We start from the raw sequence: 18,707 nt of genomic DNA on the forward strand, positions 1-18,707 counted from the left end.
TTTGAACCCGGGTCACACCGGTGGAAGGCGAGGAAGTAACAAAGTAACCGACTCCCCGACTGAGCAGCAGCTGTTATGTTCCCGCAACAAAGTCAAACGAGGGCGCTGTTAGAACATGGCGGCCCCCTGTCAATGATCGGGTCAAGGACATTCGACATCACATCGAATATAACTTGTATTTGTCATGATTGTAAGCCAGGCCTAGTGTTATTTCATGAGGTACATGTGAATTGAAAAGTAATGCATACATCTACACAAAATCACTGGTCGTGGTTAGCTGACAAGGTATCGTGGTGGATTCCTTCTGTGGATGCTACCGCAACGGACACTACCGCCTTGTTTGTTGGAGTTGCTGTCTTTGTCACCGTGAGTTGGTTCTGCATACGCCGGGCCGACCTGCCTCCTGGCCCGCGCTCCTGGCCGCTGGTTGGTTGCTTGCCGTCTCTACTTTTCTACAGTGGCGCTATCCACGAGATATTTCACAAGTGTGTAACTTGAAATGACATGGGCATGATGGGCGTGTTTGTTTGTTGCAAGAATTTCATACATGGACATCACTAATTTTTCCCTGCAGTGACCTATCAGCCATTAGAAAGCGAAAGCATGTCCTAAAAATGGCCAAATTTAGCAGGGAAAATATTGAAGCATTTACCATGTTTAGAAAACTCTTGGAATTCTTCAGACAAGTCTAATTGGCACAGGGTTTCAAGTGATCCAGATATGGAATTCTTTCCGTTGCCTATTTTCGACGTTAGAATTTTGTTGTTGTTATTGTTTGTGTGTGTGTGTTCTTTTTTATGCCATGGCTATAGTTTCGGCAGTCTACCGTCTGGTTTCCCTGACCTGACAGTATACGATGTCAGGATATTTTGTCTCGGAGAACAAGACTATCAACCGAATGGTTCTCAGACTGTATTTCATTTTCCCTTTATACAAAAATCCTTCAGAGCCATGGATCATTTAAAAAAAAAAAAATCTGCTTCAAATTAAGTGGTAGGATTTTGATTAAAAGATAAAAGTTTAAAAAAAAATATTGAAAAGTAAAAACAAAAACTATGAAACTTCTGATTCCATTCTGGTACCTTTGCCATGGTAATCTAATGTAGTTTACCAAGTCCAGCTACCAAATTGCTCTGTTGAGCAGTGCAGTTATACATGCGATATGCATTCACATTTTTTTCAATACTGTAACTATAGCCATTGAATTTGTGGTTGCCATAATAATACTAGCTAGTAGCTACAATGTGTTTTTTTATAGAGAATAATATACCGAGTTATGGTCAAAAAGCTAACTTGGATTAAAGATCGCACTGGTAATAAACACTCAGTGAAATGATGCCATCCAGCTTGCTGTCATTTAGAGAAAAAAAATCAAGAATAGTAGGTGATTTCCAAGGTTTTAAAATATGTCATATTAAAATTTCAGCTCTTTTTTGCACGTTTGTCAAAATAAACAGATTGTCTCAGAGATATGGACCGGTTGTCAGCGTTGATCTGATCTTTGGCAGACGTGTAGTTGTACTGCATGGCTTTGATGTGATAAGAGATGCATTCCATCAGTACCCAGAGCTAAATGGTCGTCCCTCATTATCTGTCTTTGAGAAAGTATTGAAGGGAGGTGTAGGTAAGTATACATATGTAACCAAAACTTTGCAAGTTTGCAACTGATTTCTTGAAAGGAATTTGTGATTCCTCTTTCACTTCAGAGAAGCCGCAGATGCCTCTACCTACGTCTTTCCATTGAATCCGTGGGAGGTTCAAATTGAACCTGATTTCATTTATATTCAAGTTTTAACTAAGCTTTTTGTTTATGTCTACATGTATCTGGTAGGTTACATAGATAATTTCTAAGTCTTCTCAGCAAGTTGTAAATCTCTTTTCACAACTTGCTAAAAGATTCTCAATGACCCATGCCAGCCTTTCTTTTGTTTTTCCTTCTCATCCGATTCCAGCCGATCTGTTTGGTTCTGATTCTGAGAACCGCACTTTTGTCTTTTCAATTTACTATCCCCTCAAATGATGTATTTGTTAATCTCCATGCACGAAAACCCTCAAATACAGAATTTTTATTCAATTGGTACAGTATATTCCATTTTCTCACAGGTGTTGTGGGAGCCACAGGAGATCTCTGGAAAACACAGCGTAGGATAACTCTTAACTTCATGCGAGACTTTGGCCTTAACAAGCCTGTCTTCGAAGACAGGATCACAACTGAGACCCAACACATGCTGGAGGAGATGCGGAAGCATGGAGGGCAACCTTTCAATCCCTCTCACCTCCTGTCCAGTGCCATTGCCAATGTCATCTGCTCCGTCGTGTATGGATCCCGATATGAGTACTCAGATCCTCGCTTTGTGGAGCTGCTCCGTGCCGTGTATCGTAATCTAGAGCTCATGGGTGGTGCCACTGGGGCGATACTGTTCATGCCTTACTCTCACCTCCTTGCTAGCCTTGTACCAATGGTCAGGGAGTGTCTTGACAACATGCAATATGTCTGCGATTTCAGCCAGGATGTCCTGGAGCACCACCGCAAAGACTTTGATCGCAATAATCTCAGGGATTTCATGGATGTCATCATCAAAGAGACTACAAGCAGCAAGACGAACGTGACAATCAATGACCTGCACGGCACTACGGCCGACCTGTTTGCTGCAGGCACTGAGACCTCATCCACAACATTACAGTGGGCTTTGCTGGCCATGATAGTCCATCCAGAGGTCCAGGGTCAGGTTCAGGAGGAACTTGACCGGGTGGTGGGCCGCGACCGCTTGCCGAAGCTGTCTGACAGGCACCGACTTCCTTATACGGAAGCCACTCTCCAGGAAATTCAGCGAATTGGAAACATCATTCCACTGGGTGTCCCACATGAGGCTTCCAGTGATGTCACTTTCCGACAGTACCACATTGCAAAGGGAACCCTAGTCTTGCCTAATTTATGGGCACTGGGGATGGATCCAGAGTTGTGGCCTGAGCCTCAGTCATTCAAGCCAGAGAGGTTCCTGGATGAAACCGGCCAGAACGTGCTTAAGCCTGATGAGTTGATACCTTTCTGCACGGGTGAGGAAGTCTTTAATATGACCCTGCAAGACCATCACAAGACCATCACAAGACCAACACAAGACCTCCAGTCTCAATTCAAGTCACAAGCTATTCAAATGAACTGCAACAAAGGCATTCCTTTGTTATTGTTCATCCACTGTTACTTGTGGCTGGTCTTGTGAATGGTCTTGTGCTGCTCTTGTGTCTGGTCTTATGATGGTCTCGACTACAACACAAGCCTAAAGGGCATCAAAATTATTTCAATAACGGTCAGTAATCCTTCGAGATACGGGTAATCCCGACGTAGTTGTCATAAATAAATAGAAAGTTGGTAAGGAAAAAAAAATCAGTTTCTACAGCTCCAAACCGATTGGCATGTCTACTCATTGTATGTAAAAGGGCACTTCATGTGAATCGTCATATAGGAACAAAGTGTGGCAACACACTTTAGAGTATTCAGCATCAGTGCCGTACAGGTTCCTATAACTATTTCTTTCAATTTAAAGTATCTTGAGCTTTCATTCATGTTTATAGTCATTGTTTTGCCATTTCTAAAGTTTTTTTCAGGATCGTTTTGCTTAAATGATAAAGTAAACTTCCATAGAGCAAATAAGTGATCTCATCTGCATGTACATTGTTAAGCAGATGAGGTTCTGTTTTAACATCTGTTTCGGTATTCAGAGTTGTCACAGTTTGTTTGCTTTGTTCTTTAACTAACTCTGTGAATTCATATCTTGCCCGATATAAGTTAATTTTCCCTGATTCTTATTGCAGGGCGTCGCGCCTGTGTAGGAGAGCAACTTGCCAAGATGGAGCTCTTCCTTTTCTTCACTCATCTTCTCCACCAGTTCATCCTCCAGAAGCCTGAGGGCTCACCTCCGCTATCCTTCAGAGGGGTCGGGGGCATCAGCTTGGCCCCTCAGCCCTTTGAAATCTGTGCTGTTCCACGAAGATAATCTAGATGAATTTGGGGCATGCGATCACCGTATACTTATGAGGCCCCCTTTCGTGGAGAAACAATTGTGCATGCTATTGTACAAAGCAACTGCCCTGTGATAAGAGAACCTGAACAACAGCTAGCACAATGCTTTCGCCATTGAAGGGGGCCTCCATGATAGAATTGAGAGTGTACCCGGATTGACCGACTGAGTTTAGCTTTTCACTAACTTAATTAATCTCTACGCCACTGTCGGAGACAGTGCGACAATAAGGTCACAAGCTTGCCCGGATGGGACTCGAATCTGCATCATCCTGCTATCTAGTAGTGCAGACATCATAACTGCTCGACCACCAAGCTTGCTAGAGTCGGCTGGTGATGATGAAATCATTTAGCAGTGGGTACCACAAACAGTATCTTTATAATGACTTTAATTTTGCTAAATTTGGAAGAGGTAATTGACTTTCATCCTTCACCTAGCTCCTAAAAGCAAAGTCCCATCAGTGAAAACTTTGGACATGTTTCTCTGACCTGATATTTTACTGGATACCTACCTTCATCTTATCAGGCAGGGTCAGTCCCTACCCCCAAAGTGTTATTTTGTTCTACCCCTCCCCAGATATTTTGTTTGGAATTTTGTTCGAAGGTGAATGAGAGTCATCTTCAAATGTCCACACATCCAAAATGTCTTTCAAATAAGAGCAAAAATGGAATAGAACAAGTCTTTCAAAAATATGGAAAAATTACCAAAATCAGGTTTCATAAATTATTTAAATAAAAACAACAAGCCACATATACTTTCAGTATATTTGTATATTGAGTATTTTGTAGGTTGAAGTAGTAAATGGTAAAACTAAAAGGTAGCTCTATATTTATGGGAATAACAAAAAAATGCTTTTTAATGATAAAAAGAAAGTGCTTTCTTTTAATGAAAGGAAATACCTTTGGTTTTTTTTTTTTTATTATTATCTGAATTCCACCTCGATTGTCACAAAATTAGCATAATTTTATTGCGCGTGTCCAAGTAAAACATAAACCGTTTCTCGTTAGATTGTTTTTCCCAAAAGTATCACGTATGAAGAATCTAGATTATACAAAAGTACTTGGATGGATTCTAATGTTGGATTTTCGTGTGGGATCCATTATATTGCGCCCTCTGGCGACTGGTTGCTGAAACAAAGATGGCGGCGCCCATGGGAAGTTTTATTCGTCGACGATAACACTTGGCATAATTTTTTACTTAACTGAACTCGCAGTTTTAGAAATATGATTATTATGAGCAAATGGAACCTATTACAAAAGCTGCAACTAACACTAGCAATAATTAAACCCGATGTGGTGGCCCATCCGCATCGATTAAAGGTAAAATAGTTAGGCTAGTTGGCTGATCATGCTGCAGAAATTAACATGTGAATTCCTGATGAGCATGTCAGTCAGTCAGCTTGATGTTACTCAAGCTAGCTGATAGTGATAGCCCCACTTGTGTGGCCTCCGTATTGCTGCGCTGTACGTTAGGCCACACGTCTGGTTTCCCAACCTACTGAGGAGTTTGGTCCCAAACTGGCGCATATGGACTCCAGAAAGATGCTAAATTTCTCGAAAAATTTGAAGAAAGATTACCTAATCAGTCTACCCGAAGGGCAAAAGATGAGAAATCATAGAATTCAATATGACCTGAAAAGCAGGAGTGCAAAAATTCTTTGATGATACTTCAACTTTTTCTGTCATGGCCCATAGACTTTGTGCAGGAGGTCGGGGGGGGGGGGGGGGGGGGGGGGGATGCCGAGCCCCTTCCCCCATTCCAGTTTCAGGGTTAGGAGTACATGTAATAATATAATAATAAGTTTAATAATAATAGTTTGTTCATTACCTGCATTTTTAACACATGACAGGAAGTAAAGCAGTTGATACTGAACAACAACTTTTACTTTGTGCGCTCACAAGAAAGGAGGTTGCAGCGTAAAATTGTGGAGCAGTTTTATGCAGAGCACAAAGGCAAGTAAGCTCTCATTTCATTTTGTACAAGACAAAAACATGTGGCATCAACTATAATAATTACAGGAGTAGACCAATGTCTGCAAAACTTCCATCACAAAACACCAAAGAAATTCATCCCCCTTTTTCAACCCAAAAAAGGCTTGCGATGTAGAATTATGCTGTGAAACTTTGAGAGTACAAATGAAAAAGCTCAAAGTGGCATATGTTGAAAAGAAATTTACAGAATTATTGTAATATGCATATGTCATCATCACAAGTCAATCCTAATTCACAGGTCATCCAGTGATAATATGTGTTTACAAGTGTGACAAGCTAATGAATTGTTTTATTCATCCTCTGACAAATGTGACTGATTTGTGACTGACTTGATTGCAACTTCATACCTTTTACAGGGTGTACTCCATTTTGAGTGACTTTCCCAGTAAGCAAATTGTGCTTGTGTTTTTAACTTTGCGAACTGCAGGCAGGTTTTTCTTCAACCGTCTCGTTGGCTTCATGTCTAGTGGGCCGATAAGTGTCCACATTCTGGCCAGGGAGGATGCCATAGCCAAGTGGAGGGAAGCCATGGGACCGACCAAGACATTCAGGTTTGCTGGAGCACACTAATCCTGGAATATTCCTTGCAATAATCAGTATTATTGTCTCTTCCCATGCAGGCCTTCCAGTTATCAAATTAAAAACTGAAAAAGCTAAACAAAGGAATTGACTGGAGCGGGGCTTGAACCTGAAACCTCCCCTTGAACAAAGATATTGACTAGTTGGGGAACCGCCAACATAGGGCTGGATAGCTCAGTTGGTAGAGCACCGGAATGGTTATCCGGTTGTCGCATACTTATACTAAATACTTGATCGTAACCCCATCTAAAAACACATTAAAATTATGCAGCAGCAGGATTCCAGTCAAACCAGTGAGTTTTTGGCTTTGAGACATCTTACTTTGAAAAAAAAACTTTATAATTTTGCCGAGGCGCATGGCTACAGCGACGCGCGCGCATACCAGAAACCGGGTACTTTTTTTTTTTGCCTAATAATCATCTAATTGATGTTTTTTTCACTGTTAATTGTAGGGCAAAGCATGAGGTGCCAGACTCAATTAGGGCACGCTTCGGGTTAACTGACACCAGAAATGCTACACATGGCTCAGGTAAGCATGCACACTATGGTGCAACTAAAAAAATTTTTTTTTAGTTGTTTGGAATTTATTGATGGACGTTTGCAGATACCTTTTTTTGGGGGGGGGGGGGGAGAGACATGTTGAGTTTTAGGGATGGTAGGAAAACCTTAAATAATTTGGGGTAAATGCACAGAATCGGTCACTCACTCAGCCGCAAAGACAGCGTTGGTCCGTCGCGAAGAAAACTCCTGTGCCCACGTCGAATAGCTTGATTCCAGACGCTCTCTAATTTGCTTGGTCGACCGAATTGATCGATCTAGGGTCTTCTTGGGCAGCCTCTGGGCCTTGTCCAGCCGAATGCTGGCAGAATTGGTTAAAGACTAAAAATCCAAACCACATGTCACTCAAACTTGTTGGGATCCGAACCTTTGTCACAGAGAGATAGACAATGAGGCAAGTAAGCACTGGCTCATCCTGACTCCCCTTATCTCTGGCCTTCAAAAGCCTCAGATTTTTTTCAAGTCTTTTAAGAATTTATGGCATTCAAAAAAAACTTTCTAAATATTGTGGAACACTTGGAGAATAAAGAACATGTATGTGGAGTGTTGTGGCCTTGTGGTTTTGTGTATTGAACTAAATATCCCATGAGTGCAGGTTGGTGTCCAGCCTGGGACTGTGTTTGTGTGTCCTTGGGCAAGACACTTTTCCCCACTCAGGAGGAACTTGTTGGGAAAAAACGTAGTATCCAGACGCCACGTCAGTGTTTGTGTGTACAAAGTCTACGGAGAGTCAAGAAAATTATTTTCTAACAAAATTGGAAATGTTTCTCAGTCAGATTCATGTCTTTCCAACATTTTTGCAATGACCGACCTTTATTGAGATGATAAATGAAAAAAAAATTGACATCAGTATGCAACATTCTTTCCACATCGTTACCTGTGAGGACAGAGTTGGTCGTGTTTGGTTTAACTAGTTACACCTCATGGAAGAACAGGGGTAATGCGAATGATGCACCCCACCTTAAGCATGTATATGTTGGAATGTGCGTTGTATAAATCCATACTATTATATTTATTTCATTTTAATTTCCAGTGAAAACAAGCATTTTAACATGCTAATAATTAAAAATGAAAATATTTTGCCAGCATTTCAAACAGAGTTTTCTGTTACAGCTTTTTTTACGCAGTGTACAGTGTACAAACAAGCAGCTATTAAATACAAAAACCATTAAAAAATTGACTAGTTATTCTTTTTCTTTCACCTTTTCTTTCCTTCTATCACTTCTTGTCGTCAAAGATTCTGCCGAGACTGCCCGGAAAGAGATGACGTTCTTTTTCCCCGACTTTGACATAGATGATTGGTACCAGAACCAGGAACCATCGTTCCGGACAGGGCAGGTCACATTCTGTGAAAGGAGAACACTTCATTATGTTGCCAAAATGGAAATTGAAAACAGGTGACATGAAGTGACTTGTAATTTTGTGGAAATTGCTGCCGACTTTTGATGGACATCGTTAACCCAAGGAGGTTTTCTTTTAAACCCTCCTGCTGTCTGAGCAGGCACAGACTGTCAAAACATCAATCCTCTTCCCTGCAATGCCTTTATTTATACAGGGTAAGTAAAAAAAAAAGGAAACCCAAATGGCAGGACCAATTTTTAATGAAGTTCTGTATGTAGTACTATCAAAATCTGGGATATGAAAGCCCTGTTAATAAGCTTTCTTTTAGTACAAGAATCATTCAAATCGCTCATGTACTTTTCAAGTTGCGAAATTTTAAACACAACCACCGTTTTAAAGTTCTGTTCACGGATCACAAAAAAGGTAAGTGTTCTTTCATCAAAACGAAACATTTCACAAAGGGGTGTGTGTGAGTGTTTTCGTTTTTCTGAAAAAACACTTTCATCATCCTTGATTTCGAAAGTGCTTCATGCAGAATTTTATTAAGATGGTCCTGACAGTTGGGTTTCCTTTTTTTTTGACTCGCCCTGTACACAGGCTGGTCACCAAGAGTCAGATCATATTTCTTATAGGCACTGTGACAGTCAAATTCCGTCAACAGACAAAAGCAGGTATAAATGTACATGTAAATGTAACTGGTAGATACAGCTGGCTTATCAATCTCCTACAGTCACAGTTTAGCTGTATCAAGTTTTTATAAACAGTCACAGCCAGTCAATCCTCTGTTATGAAAGCAGGGAGAAGTCAACTGTTAGAAATAGTCACTTTAATTTTTTGGACTGTTGGGATGACATTGTTAAATTTGCCAGACAGATTGGTAGGGTTGACTATTTCATCATGTGCTGTCAACTTCCGGAGTAAATGACTAATTTTTGATACTTTTGTCGTTTTACAGTAGCGGATCTAGCTAGGGGTTTTTTTTTGGGGGGGAGGGGGGATTCAGCCGCTGACTATGTTATGAAACTACTCAAATGAGGCCAAACGTAATAAATAGAATGCTAAAGTTCCTCAATATATTCTTGAATTGCCTTATAATTAGAATAAAGGGGAAATCATTGTAAATTTCAAAATGTTCTGGGGGGCATGCCTCGGCCCCCAGCAGGACGTGCCTTCGGCAAGCCTTATTTAGACTCAACCGCACCCCTCCCCCACCACAGGGGTTAGAAGGTCACCAAATAGGCTACGTAATACGGGTGACACGGTGAATCAGACTATTGGTTACCAGCGATGCAACCAGCCCCAGTGGGTTGGTTCCAAATAATCGACTAGCGTAGTCAACCAACGTCAACTCGTCAGACAGAGTTCGGGCTAACTTTAGTCGAACTATGGTTAACCAGTGGTCAACAATAGTTCTTGCGCGAACTTGCCCCATGCTGAGCCGAAAGTGGAGCTAGCTCCACACATTTCCGGGGCTAGAATCGGCCCTGGCTAGCTCCTGACATAGCTCCAGAGGCGCAGTAAAGCAGCGACCAAACGACAAGTACATGTATTTTGGAAAGTAGAACCACAGTCTCTATTTCTGGTACACTCGTTTGTAAAAAGTAAAGTACAACTAAGCGATCACGCAAGGGCAGATAATTACAACTCCAACTAAATTAAAGCACTTTTCATTGGCCCTCGCTTACTTTATACAATTGCCATTTGGGCCCATCAAATCTGCCCAGGGTACTGCTTTAAGGTTAATTGGATGTGCTTTCCTCAAAAGGATATTGTGCAGGCTTTAAGAGTCAAGCCTGCACGCTTGACTACTCTTCATTCAAGATTTTTCTGAGTACAATGCACCTTCTTATACACGTGTGTATATGGAGAGAGTAGTGTTTATAATGGATACGAGAGATCGATCGATTCGTTCCCTACACAATTTTGTTTGCATTTTACTCGACTTGAGCTGAACACATTTCAGGTCGTTCACTTATTTACTTGTGCACAACTATCTTTACACATTAATTTGGCAGATCCAGGAGGGGAAGCGGAGGGGAGGGGGGCTGAAACCCGGCCTTCTGTCTCCTTGATTGGCCCCTTTATATGCCCCTTCACATCTGCCAAGATTATGGAGGGATTTATGACATGTATACAGATTGTAATAGCTGCGATCAGGTTAATCACAATAAAGTCAGTAAAGTTCTAAAATTATTGAACATAACAGTGATCACGAATTAACCAGGATATATAATAATGATGAAATGATAAAACTGTTACAAAACTCAGAAATGCATGTATACATTATACAACAGAATATAGCCTTTCCCTACCTATGACCTGGCACTTATGGGTGCACGCCTGTAAATAGACCAAAAATCCGTCCGCCGAGCTCATGAATAAAAGTTATACCCTCAAAATATTCTATACTAGAGAGTTCTGAGAACCATGGAATTGGGGAATTGAAGACATGTGGCACTGAACCTCTGGCCTGGACTTGGAGCTTCCAATTCTGAGCATTTTGGATGCAATCTGGCCCGAAAGTGGCGCTATTTAGCCATGTTGTGGAGGGATTCTTTTTCAAAATGGCTACTTTTCCAGTTCGGGAAACATCATTCGTTTTAGGGGTGTTCTTATTTGGGTGAGAATATCTCAAAAAGTCAATGGTCAACCCACCCAAAATTGAAAAGAAAATGAAAGATGACATGTTGATCATCATTTTTCTGTGCAGCTTGAATACCTGTGAGAGTTCTGAGTATTTTTAAATGAATTTTGAAGTATGGACATTTAGCACTAGTGTCTATGGGAATTTATTTGCAGGCGCGCACCCTTATTGGAAGGTTCCCAGTTTGTGCATGCGCAGTGTTCCATGTTTGACTTTGTGATACCTGATAAACGAGGCTGCTACGCTCACGTGCATAGTCTCCTCATGCGTAGTCTCCTCGTACATGCCCATGCTGGCAACACAAGAGGTACAGGCATAATATTCATCGGCGTACAGTGTGAAAATTTACATCACCTCGACAGGAAAAAAAAAAACAATTCAAAAGTCCCACCATAAAATCGGTCAAATTCTTCGTCCAGCCGCTTAATAGTCATGGAACTGACAACCACACTTTTGGGTGCTGTCTTGCTGTTTCTGTTGTATGGAATGCTGACGATCTATCGCCGTGGTGGTACGACCAACTTGCCTCCAAGCCCGGGAACTCTCTCCTTCTTACTGAAGTTTTATATCATTCAACCGATTTTCTTCAAGGTACCGCCACATAAAATCTTCTACAGGTAAGTGATTTTATCTTCTTTTTCGTAAATCCTGGCATGGCAGCACTCCTATTCGCTATAGTCAGTTCATTTAAGTAATTCAGTAAAGTGTCTGAATATTTTGTTTGCCTTTCGTGTGAGAATGGCTGCTATCGAGTTACTGTTCATTATGGTATCTTCAAAGTCCAGCTATATAGTGTTGGTTTTTAGACTTCATTGTTTTCGTTACTTATAAAATGACTGCCGAAATGCAAAGCTTACAAGGTGGCAATATACTTTGGCTAAATATTTTCCGTAGGTATAAATGTACGTGTGTTTGGAGCGAGTGTCGAAATGTGATTCAAATCAGGGGAACATAATTATTGGTTGGATCGAATGTGGTGCCAGATTATCCGATTGTAACACACGTTATCTCCCGTGACATTCGCAAATCCGATGATGATAAGATTGTTGATGACTAGCAGCATCAGTCTGCCCGTGTGTGCCGTCAACACTAAAACACATAAGCTATAGTATCAAGTTTGACAAAGTGCCGTGACAAATAGGATTAAGGCTATTCATCTGCGCAATGCTATGCAGATGGCCATCAAATAAATATCTATTTTTTTCGTAGCGACTCTGAGGGGGAGGGATCTAGAGCCAATATTTTTTGGGGGGGGGGGGCTAGCAGGGCGGATCCAGAAATTGTTTTTCAGGGAGGCGTGCTGAAATGTAGACTTGTTATTTTCTCCAGACACTGGGGGCTCGTGCCATTTTTTTCAATGGGGAGCGCCAATAAAATCCTACAATCAGGCACACGTACTATATGAACTACAAATGCACCCGCTTGCCACGACTATTTCTTCAGGGGGAGACCGTTTGCATATACGTCACATTCCTACTTTTTGCTAATGCAATTTTTTGGGTGGAATTTTTTTGGGGGGGGGGGGCTAGACAAAAAAAATGGGGGGGGGGGAGCTAAAGCCCCCTCCTAGCCCCCCGTAGAACCGCCACTGGGAGGGATATGTTGCAACCACCCCCTGTTCAGTCGCTGACTAAAATGATATACTAAAGTGGGACCAAGATTAATAAATGTAATGCTAAAGTTTCTTACTATATTTTCAAATTGCCTTAGAATCAGAAGAGAGCATCGTAGATTTCGAAATTTTCTGGGGGCCACCCACCCCACCCCCTCCCACTGGTATGTGCTATATTATAAGCACACCCTGTTTACAGCCCTCCAATATACAGGGTGGATCAAAAAAAAAGACGAAACCGAGATATTATTGCTAATTGGAACAGAAGAAGGGCACATGTGAATCAAAGGGAGATATCCTCTGCTGGGGTTGAATCTCCTCTTTAAAATGACACCCTGATCATGTTATTACATTCACAGTTGACTGAGCAGTGATCAATTTTATGAAAGGATCTATGTAGAGGCTTGCGCCACTTTTCAAATGTGTTTTTTGTAGTGTCATTTGTCACAGAGTGAAAGGCTATGGTTACCAATCAAGGCAGGTGGGGAAAAAAGTGATTTCACCATAAGAAGTGGCGCAAGCCTCTATCTAGACCTTGCATAAAATTGGTCACTGCTCATGCAGTCAACCGTGAATGTATAAGGACACGATCAGGGTGTCATTGTAAAGAGGAGATTCAACCCTAACACAGGATATCTCCCTTTGATATACATGTGCCCTGCTTCTGTTCCAATATCTCAGTTTCGGGTGTGTTTTTTTTTATCCACCCTGTATAATCATAGGCCCATAACCAACGTTGTATGTTGTAACTTTCAGTTTTGCTCAGAAGTACGGTCCTGTCTACATCGTGGATCTTTTCTTGATGAATCTCGTCGTCATTCACGGCGCCGATACGATACAAGAAGCTTTCCACAACAGACACATTTGCGATCGGCCGCCGGTCAAGATACTGAAGCATGTTTTGGATGGTTCAGGTAGGAACAAACACAGTGTTAACGGCAAGACAAAATGCTGTCTCGGGCAAAATGTCACAACAGGTATTTCATTAAAGGTGCACTTTTTTGTGGACATGGCCAACATGTGGAAAATGTATTTAATTCCATTATTGGCGTCACAGAAAGTCCACACAAATGTCTTACATTTTCGGAGATTGCATGTACGTATTACCAGCTGTGAATATAATCATCGAATTGTGAGTTTGCAAGCTGTCACCGACAGTAAGTCTGGCGCCGCATGAGTAGAAAAACAGGAGGCAAGCGAAGTAACAGATTTCGTTTGTGTTATTAGATTTATGAGTTTGGATCATTAATGTCTCCAGCGTTGGGTCAAAAACTAACCCTTAACCTTACCCGAAATCAAGGTTGAGCCACTGACAATTTATTGCATGTTGCGAAAGGATTTGGGGAATGGCGAAATCGTTTGTTCACTGTTGAAAATGTGATTATCGTTGTTGCAAACCAGGATCCTTGAAAGCTAGCATAACCTGTCGTGAACATTAATTTATCCAACGGGGCATGCACAGTGCCCAGCGCCCAGCGGCGTAGCGTGCGCCCAACCCGAAAAATACCGCCCCCCCCCCTCCCAAGTTGCCCCTACTGGAAATGTGGCAATTGTGGAAAATCACGAAACAGTGATTATCGGGCTTAACACAAAGTGCCTTTTTTGCACATTTAAATTTATTTTTTGGTGATTGCCTGTTTATTTTAACGTCCTGTGGAACGAGCAAAACCTATTGTATGACGATGAACATTAATTCGGTTATGAACAGCGCCCCCATTGGTTCCAGCTCCTCCCTCCAGCTCCCTACTCATGAAGTGAAGAGATTAAAAAATAAACTATGTACATGTACTATGTAATTGTGTAACACTCGCCACAAACCCTGTTTTCTGCCAACTTCATTATAACAATTGTTGACTCTGATATGAAGTTAACTATAAATATTAGGGAACGCAACAATATAAATCGAATTTGCAATGTCTGGATAACAATGCAAATTTTGATTGCTTTGTCTTGACATATTAAATTATGTTATCACAACATTTGGTTTTCCTTCTGTTGGTTATAACATTGTGATCGGCATAAGGTTAAACAAAAGTACACGTGTTTAATACAGGAATAGCATTTTCGTCCGGAGAAGTGTGGAAGATTCAGCGGAGGATCGCAATGACCTTCATGAAGACTTTCGGCTTAAACAAGACGGAATTTGAAGACCGGGTTTCCGTAGAAGCTGACCACCTTGTGGCTGAGGTGGCCAAGCACGAAGGCCAGCCGTTCAGCCCCTACGTCCTGATGGCCAATGCCGTCTCCAACGTCATCTGTCAGGCGGTCTTCGGTCAGCGCTACGACTACGCCGATCCGCAATTCAAGCGGCTACTGGGGGCGATCTACCGCAACATCCAGCTGATCGGGGGAGTCACGGGGGCCCTGCAGGTGATGCCTGGCTCCCAGTGGTACGGCAGGTTCTTGCCTCCGGTCAGGGAGACCGGGGAAAACTTCAAGCTCATCTACGACTTCACCCGGAGTGTCGCGGAAGAGCACAGGAAAAGCTTCGATCCGGAGCACCCACGGGACTTCATCGACGTGTACTTACGGGAGACGGAGTCGTCTGCGGAAAAGAAGTCCAAGGTGAATCTGAACGACCTGTGCGCCACGGTAGGGGATCTCTTCATGGCTGGAACGGAGGCCACGTCGACAACGGTTCGATGGGGAATGCTTTACATGATGGCGTATCCGGAAATACAACAAAGGGTACGTAGACCTATCTAAAATCTGCATGTACTCTTCATCAAAGAGACACTAGATCTAGAGCTGGCCAAACTTGGACTGTCTCTTTTTGATTAGACTTCAAGAGGAATATTCGAGGAATTATTGACATTAATACGAGAGGGCACCGTCGGCACGTAATATTTGTTCTTTTATAATTAAACTATTTCATTGTTAATCAACAATGACAGCAATGGCTGTGAATGCTATAAGGGGCCAACAGGCAGTCGGTGATGCTCTCATTCTATGCCTGAAAGAAAATCTGATACATAGAGGAAAAACCATTGTGACACATACAAATCTGGTTCATTTCAAAGCAAAGGGGCTCTATTGATAAATGTTTCCTATTACTTCTCCCGTTTTACGGTTTGTTTTGCTTCTTGACACACCATGGGTAGATTCAGGATGAGATCGATCGTGTGGTGGGCAGAGACCGATTCCCCAACATGTCCGACCGAAGTCAGCTTCCCTACACGGAGGCAACCATGCTCGAGATACTCCGCCTGGGTAACGTGGTTCCCCTTGGGGCGCCCCACCAGGCCTCCGCAGATACCACCATTGGCGGGTACCGCATTCCGAAGGGCAGCATCGTGTTCGCCAATATTGGCATGCTCGGCTTTGATGACAAGACCTTCCCAGAGCCGGAGAAGTTCAAGCCGGAGAGGTTCCTAGACGAAGCCGGGCAGCTAACCCAGCAGAAGAACGACATGATACCTTTCTCCACAGGTAAGGACGTTTGATAAAAAGGCGAATGTAAACAAAGAACAAGTTGGAGCGATAGGTATTGTAAACCATTTTTCATATCTTCCCTCAAACTAACACCAGTGGCTATAATTCTACGAGTTGAACCGATTACAAAATATACATGTATACGGAACAAGCCTAGCAAAATCAGGCGTATCGCTGGTTACAATAGCTAACTGTGCATATTAGGGAGCCCGAGGGATAATCAAGATCTTTTCATTGTTCATGTTTTCACCATCGGATATAGCCTATTTTAGTGCGCAGGCGTACGTTCCGTCGCTACTATTAGTCGACCAATGGTAATTAGTCGAACTTGCTCAATATGTGACGGTTCTCAAACTTCTGATGACGCCGATGCCCGTGCAAGCATGCCGCTTGCCAATCCACATGTGCACCACGATATTCTGAAACCGATCCATTAAGCCCCGCCCCATGGTGTTCTATCCAATCACAGCCGTGATTTATGCCCGACATGTACGCGCGTATGACGCGCGCGCGCCGGCTGGACCATACAGTGTGACATTGGAGAGCAGCACGTGCGCAGTGGGCGGGGCTTACTGGATCGGTGTGATAACACATCGTTGGAAGGAGCTCTTCCATAGGCGCATGCGTAATTATTGCAAAGTATATAATAGCCAACAGTAAGTTATGCGAATATCTTTGGTTCGTGACTATTACCTCGCAAATTCGCCATCTTCCGATTGTCTCTTGTGTGACAAAACAAAAAGTGGGCGTTACGACGCCTTCCTTCGTTCAGAATATGGCCTAGTGAACCAATGGCGAGTTTTGCTCTTAATCCCGCAGGTCCGCGCATGTGCATCGCCGAGACAATGTCCCGGACGGAGCTCTTTGTCTTCTTCACTCGTCTGATCCACCGGTTCACCTTCAGGAAACCAGCCCAGGCCCCGCCCATCTCCTTCCAGGGCGTGCCAGGGATCACCCTCTCTCCCCTGCCCTTCGAAATTTGCGCCGTTCCTCGAAAGTAGGCCGACTGGGAGAGGGGGGGAAGATCCATCAAATTTTGACTCCTACAATGAAATCTGTTAGGACTCTTGGAATCATGCACATTTTTGTTTGTTAATTGTTTTTATTATATTGTCCTGTTTATTGTGCAGGGAATTTCTCGATTAATGGTTTTCCCGTTTACTGAACAAATAAACTATGGTGTAAACGATACTGTTCAATTGCAACTCCGATCGAAAGCTTGGAGTTTTTAACAAGAAGTTTTAAATTCATCGCATTTGCAGCAATGTTCTCTCAAAGACGAACTTTACTTTTTTTTGTACAATATACCTTTCTCGGGGTACGCCATCTTGAAAATCAAAGCGAGGCATATAACGCAAACAAACATGGCGGCGCGTAAATAGTGTGCGCGTATGCGAGAGTCTCTCGTTCACGTCACGTCACCGCACATACTACGCTACATGCTATCCATGTTTGTGCGCGTTATATGCCTCGCTTTGATTTTCAAGATGGCGTACCCTGAGAAAGGTCTCTAGTATACAAATATTGAATGCTTCGAGTGGTGTAGTAAAACTAGCCTCCCGAGGTGATCCATGGACCATTCTATTTTCCCGAGGCGAAGCCGAGGGAAAATAGAATGGTCCATGGATCACCGAGGGAGGCTAGTTATACTTCACCACGAGATAAAGCATTCAATATTTGTTTTATAACACTTCACCCACAGATTCTGCTTGATTTTAATATTTTACATTATTTAAATCTGAACACAGTTGAAATAAACTTCAATTTCAATACAAAATTGGTGGAAAATGTATTTCTCTCTTAAAAACTACCCCTTCACGAAATGTTTGAACCCAAGTCTGCGGCGCACTCTCTTTGGAAAGACTTTTTTTGACCTGACGTATGATCTGACTTTGCGCCGGCATATACTATCGAATTCACACTAGCACTGTACAAGAGTCGCCCAGGCGCGGATCCAGGGTGTTCGGGGGTCACACCACCCCCACCCCCAGCTCTGTCAAAAAGATTGTGCATAGAAATTGCTTTAAGAAATAACGCAATCCCCCCCCCCCCCCCTATCTCTCCGACACCCCAAAAAACATACTGGTATCGTGACGTCCGACTGTGCACAAAATACGGACAGGACAGAGGCAGCTTGGTTAGGGGGTATTTTGTATACTATTCTTTTATATAGTATTGATATATAACATCACATCTTTATTTGTTCCCGTATAATATTGTACATGTATATGGCGTTTCTTACGTCAATTGCAAATTACGCCATTAATAATGGCAGTCATATTGATCGAAAGAAACTTAATTTTGATTATAGTCAATTATCAAATATTCATTGATTTTTGATATGGACCTTTGTCTCGTTTTTAATATCACCGTATAGATGTACATATCAAACTAAACCAAATTTAGTTTAATAAAATAAAGAGGATAAAAAAAATCGAAAAGTTATGTGCTAGCCAAGCATTCAGGGATCGGTCTGAGCCATAACAATGCCCCAGCCAATCCCTTAGGGCTCTTCCGGGTCCTCGGCGTTC

General features: G+C 42.3%; 3 protein-coding genes across 3 annotated transcripts; all 3 read left to right on the top strand.

Annotated features, from left to right (window-relative positions):
• Nucleotides 1-134: 134 nt before the first annotated feature.
• Nucleotides 135-4,902, top strand: LOC119728970 (cytochrome P450 2C15-like). Its single transcript, XM_038201434.1, has 4 exons — nt 135-485; nt 1,458-1,624; nt 2,104-3,057; nt 3,814-4,902. Exons 1-4 carry the CDS (start codon nt 241-243, stop codon nt 3,993-3,995), a joined length of 1,548 nt encoding a protein of 515 aa, XP_038057362.1. The 5' UTR covers nt 135-240; the 3' UTR covers nt 3,996-4,902.
• Nucleotides 4,903-5,102: 200 nt separating this feature from the next.
• Nucleotides 5,103-8,709, top strand: LOC119728972 (nucleoside diphosphate kinase 6-like). Its single transcript, XM_038201438.1, has 5 exons — nt 5,103-5,338; nt 5,869-5,971; nt 6,438-6,561; nt 7,042-7,118; nt 8,385-8,709. The coding sequence occupies exons 1-5, from the start codon at nt 5,243-5,245 to the stop codon at nt 8,546-8,548; spliced, it is 564 nt and encodes a 187-aa protein (XP_038057366.1). The 5' UTR covers nt 5,103-5,242; the 3' UTR covers nt 8,549-8,709.
• A 2,593-nt stretch (nt 8,710-11,302) lies between these two features.
• On the top strand, nt 11,303-17,381 carry LOC119728973 (cytochrome P450 2J5-like). Its single transcript, XM_038201439.1, has 5 exons — nt 11,303-11,749; nt 13,501-13,658; nt 14,798-15,432; nt 15,846-16,173; nt 16,996-17,381. The coding sequence occupies exons 1-5, from the start codon at nt 11,565-11,567 to the stop codon at nt 17,175-17,177; spliced, it is 1,488 nt and encodes a 495-aa protein (XP_038057367.1). The 5' UTR covers nt 11,303-11,564; the 3' UTR covers nt 17,178-17,381.
• The last annotated feature ends 1,326 nt before the right edge of the window (nt 17,382-18,707 follow it).

The sequence above is a fragment of the Patiria miniata genome, unplaced genomic scaffold (genome assembly GCF_015706575.1).
Source record: "Patiria miniata isolate m_02_andy unplaced genomic scaffold, ASM1570657v1 HiC_scaffold_20, whole genome shotgun sequence".
Taxonomy (NCBI): Eukaryota; Metazoa; Echinodermata; class Asteroidea; order Valvatida; family Asterinidae; genus Patiria; species Patiria miniata.

Bases quoted from the DNA above. Each gene is read 5' to 3' on its own strand.
- LOC119728970 (XM_038201434.1), top strand. From the start codon at position 241: ATGCATACATCTACACAAAATCACTGGTCGTGGTTAGCTGACAAGGTA. The intron at 486-1,457 runs GTGTGTAACTTG...CAAAATAAACAG, and splicing joins ATCCACGAGATATTTCACAA to ATTGTCTCAGAGATATGGAC. The intron at 1,625-2,103 runs GTAAGTATACAT...ATTTTCTCACAG, and splicing joins AGTATTGAAGGGAGGTGTAG to GTGTTGTGGGAGCCACAGGA.
- LOC119728972 (XM_038201438.1), top strand. From the start codon at position 5,243: ATGATTATTATGAGCAAATGGAACCTATTACAAAAGCTGCAACTAACA. The intron at 6,562-7,041 runs GTTTGCTGGAGC...TGTTAATTGTAG, and splicing joins GGACCGACCAAGACATTCAG to GGCAAAGCATGAGGTGCCAG. The intron at 7,119-8,384 runs GTAAGCATGCAC...TTGTCGTCAAAG, and splicing joins AAATGCTACACATGGCTCAG to ATTCTGCCGAGACTGCCCGG.
- LOC119728973 (XM_038201439.1), top strand. From the start codon at position 11,565: ATGGAACTGACAACCACACTTTTGGGTGCTGTCTTGCTGTTTCTGTTG. The intron at 11,750-13,500 runs GTAAGTGATTTT...TGTAACTTTCAG, and splicing joins CCACATAAAATCTTCTACAG to TTTTGCTCAGAAGTACGGTC. The intron at 16,174-16,995 runs GTAAGGACGTTT...TTAATCCCGCAG, and splicing joins CATGATACCTTTCTCCACAG to GTCCGCGCATGTGCATCGCC.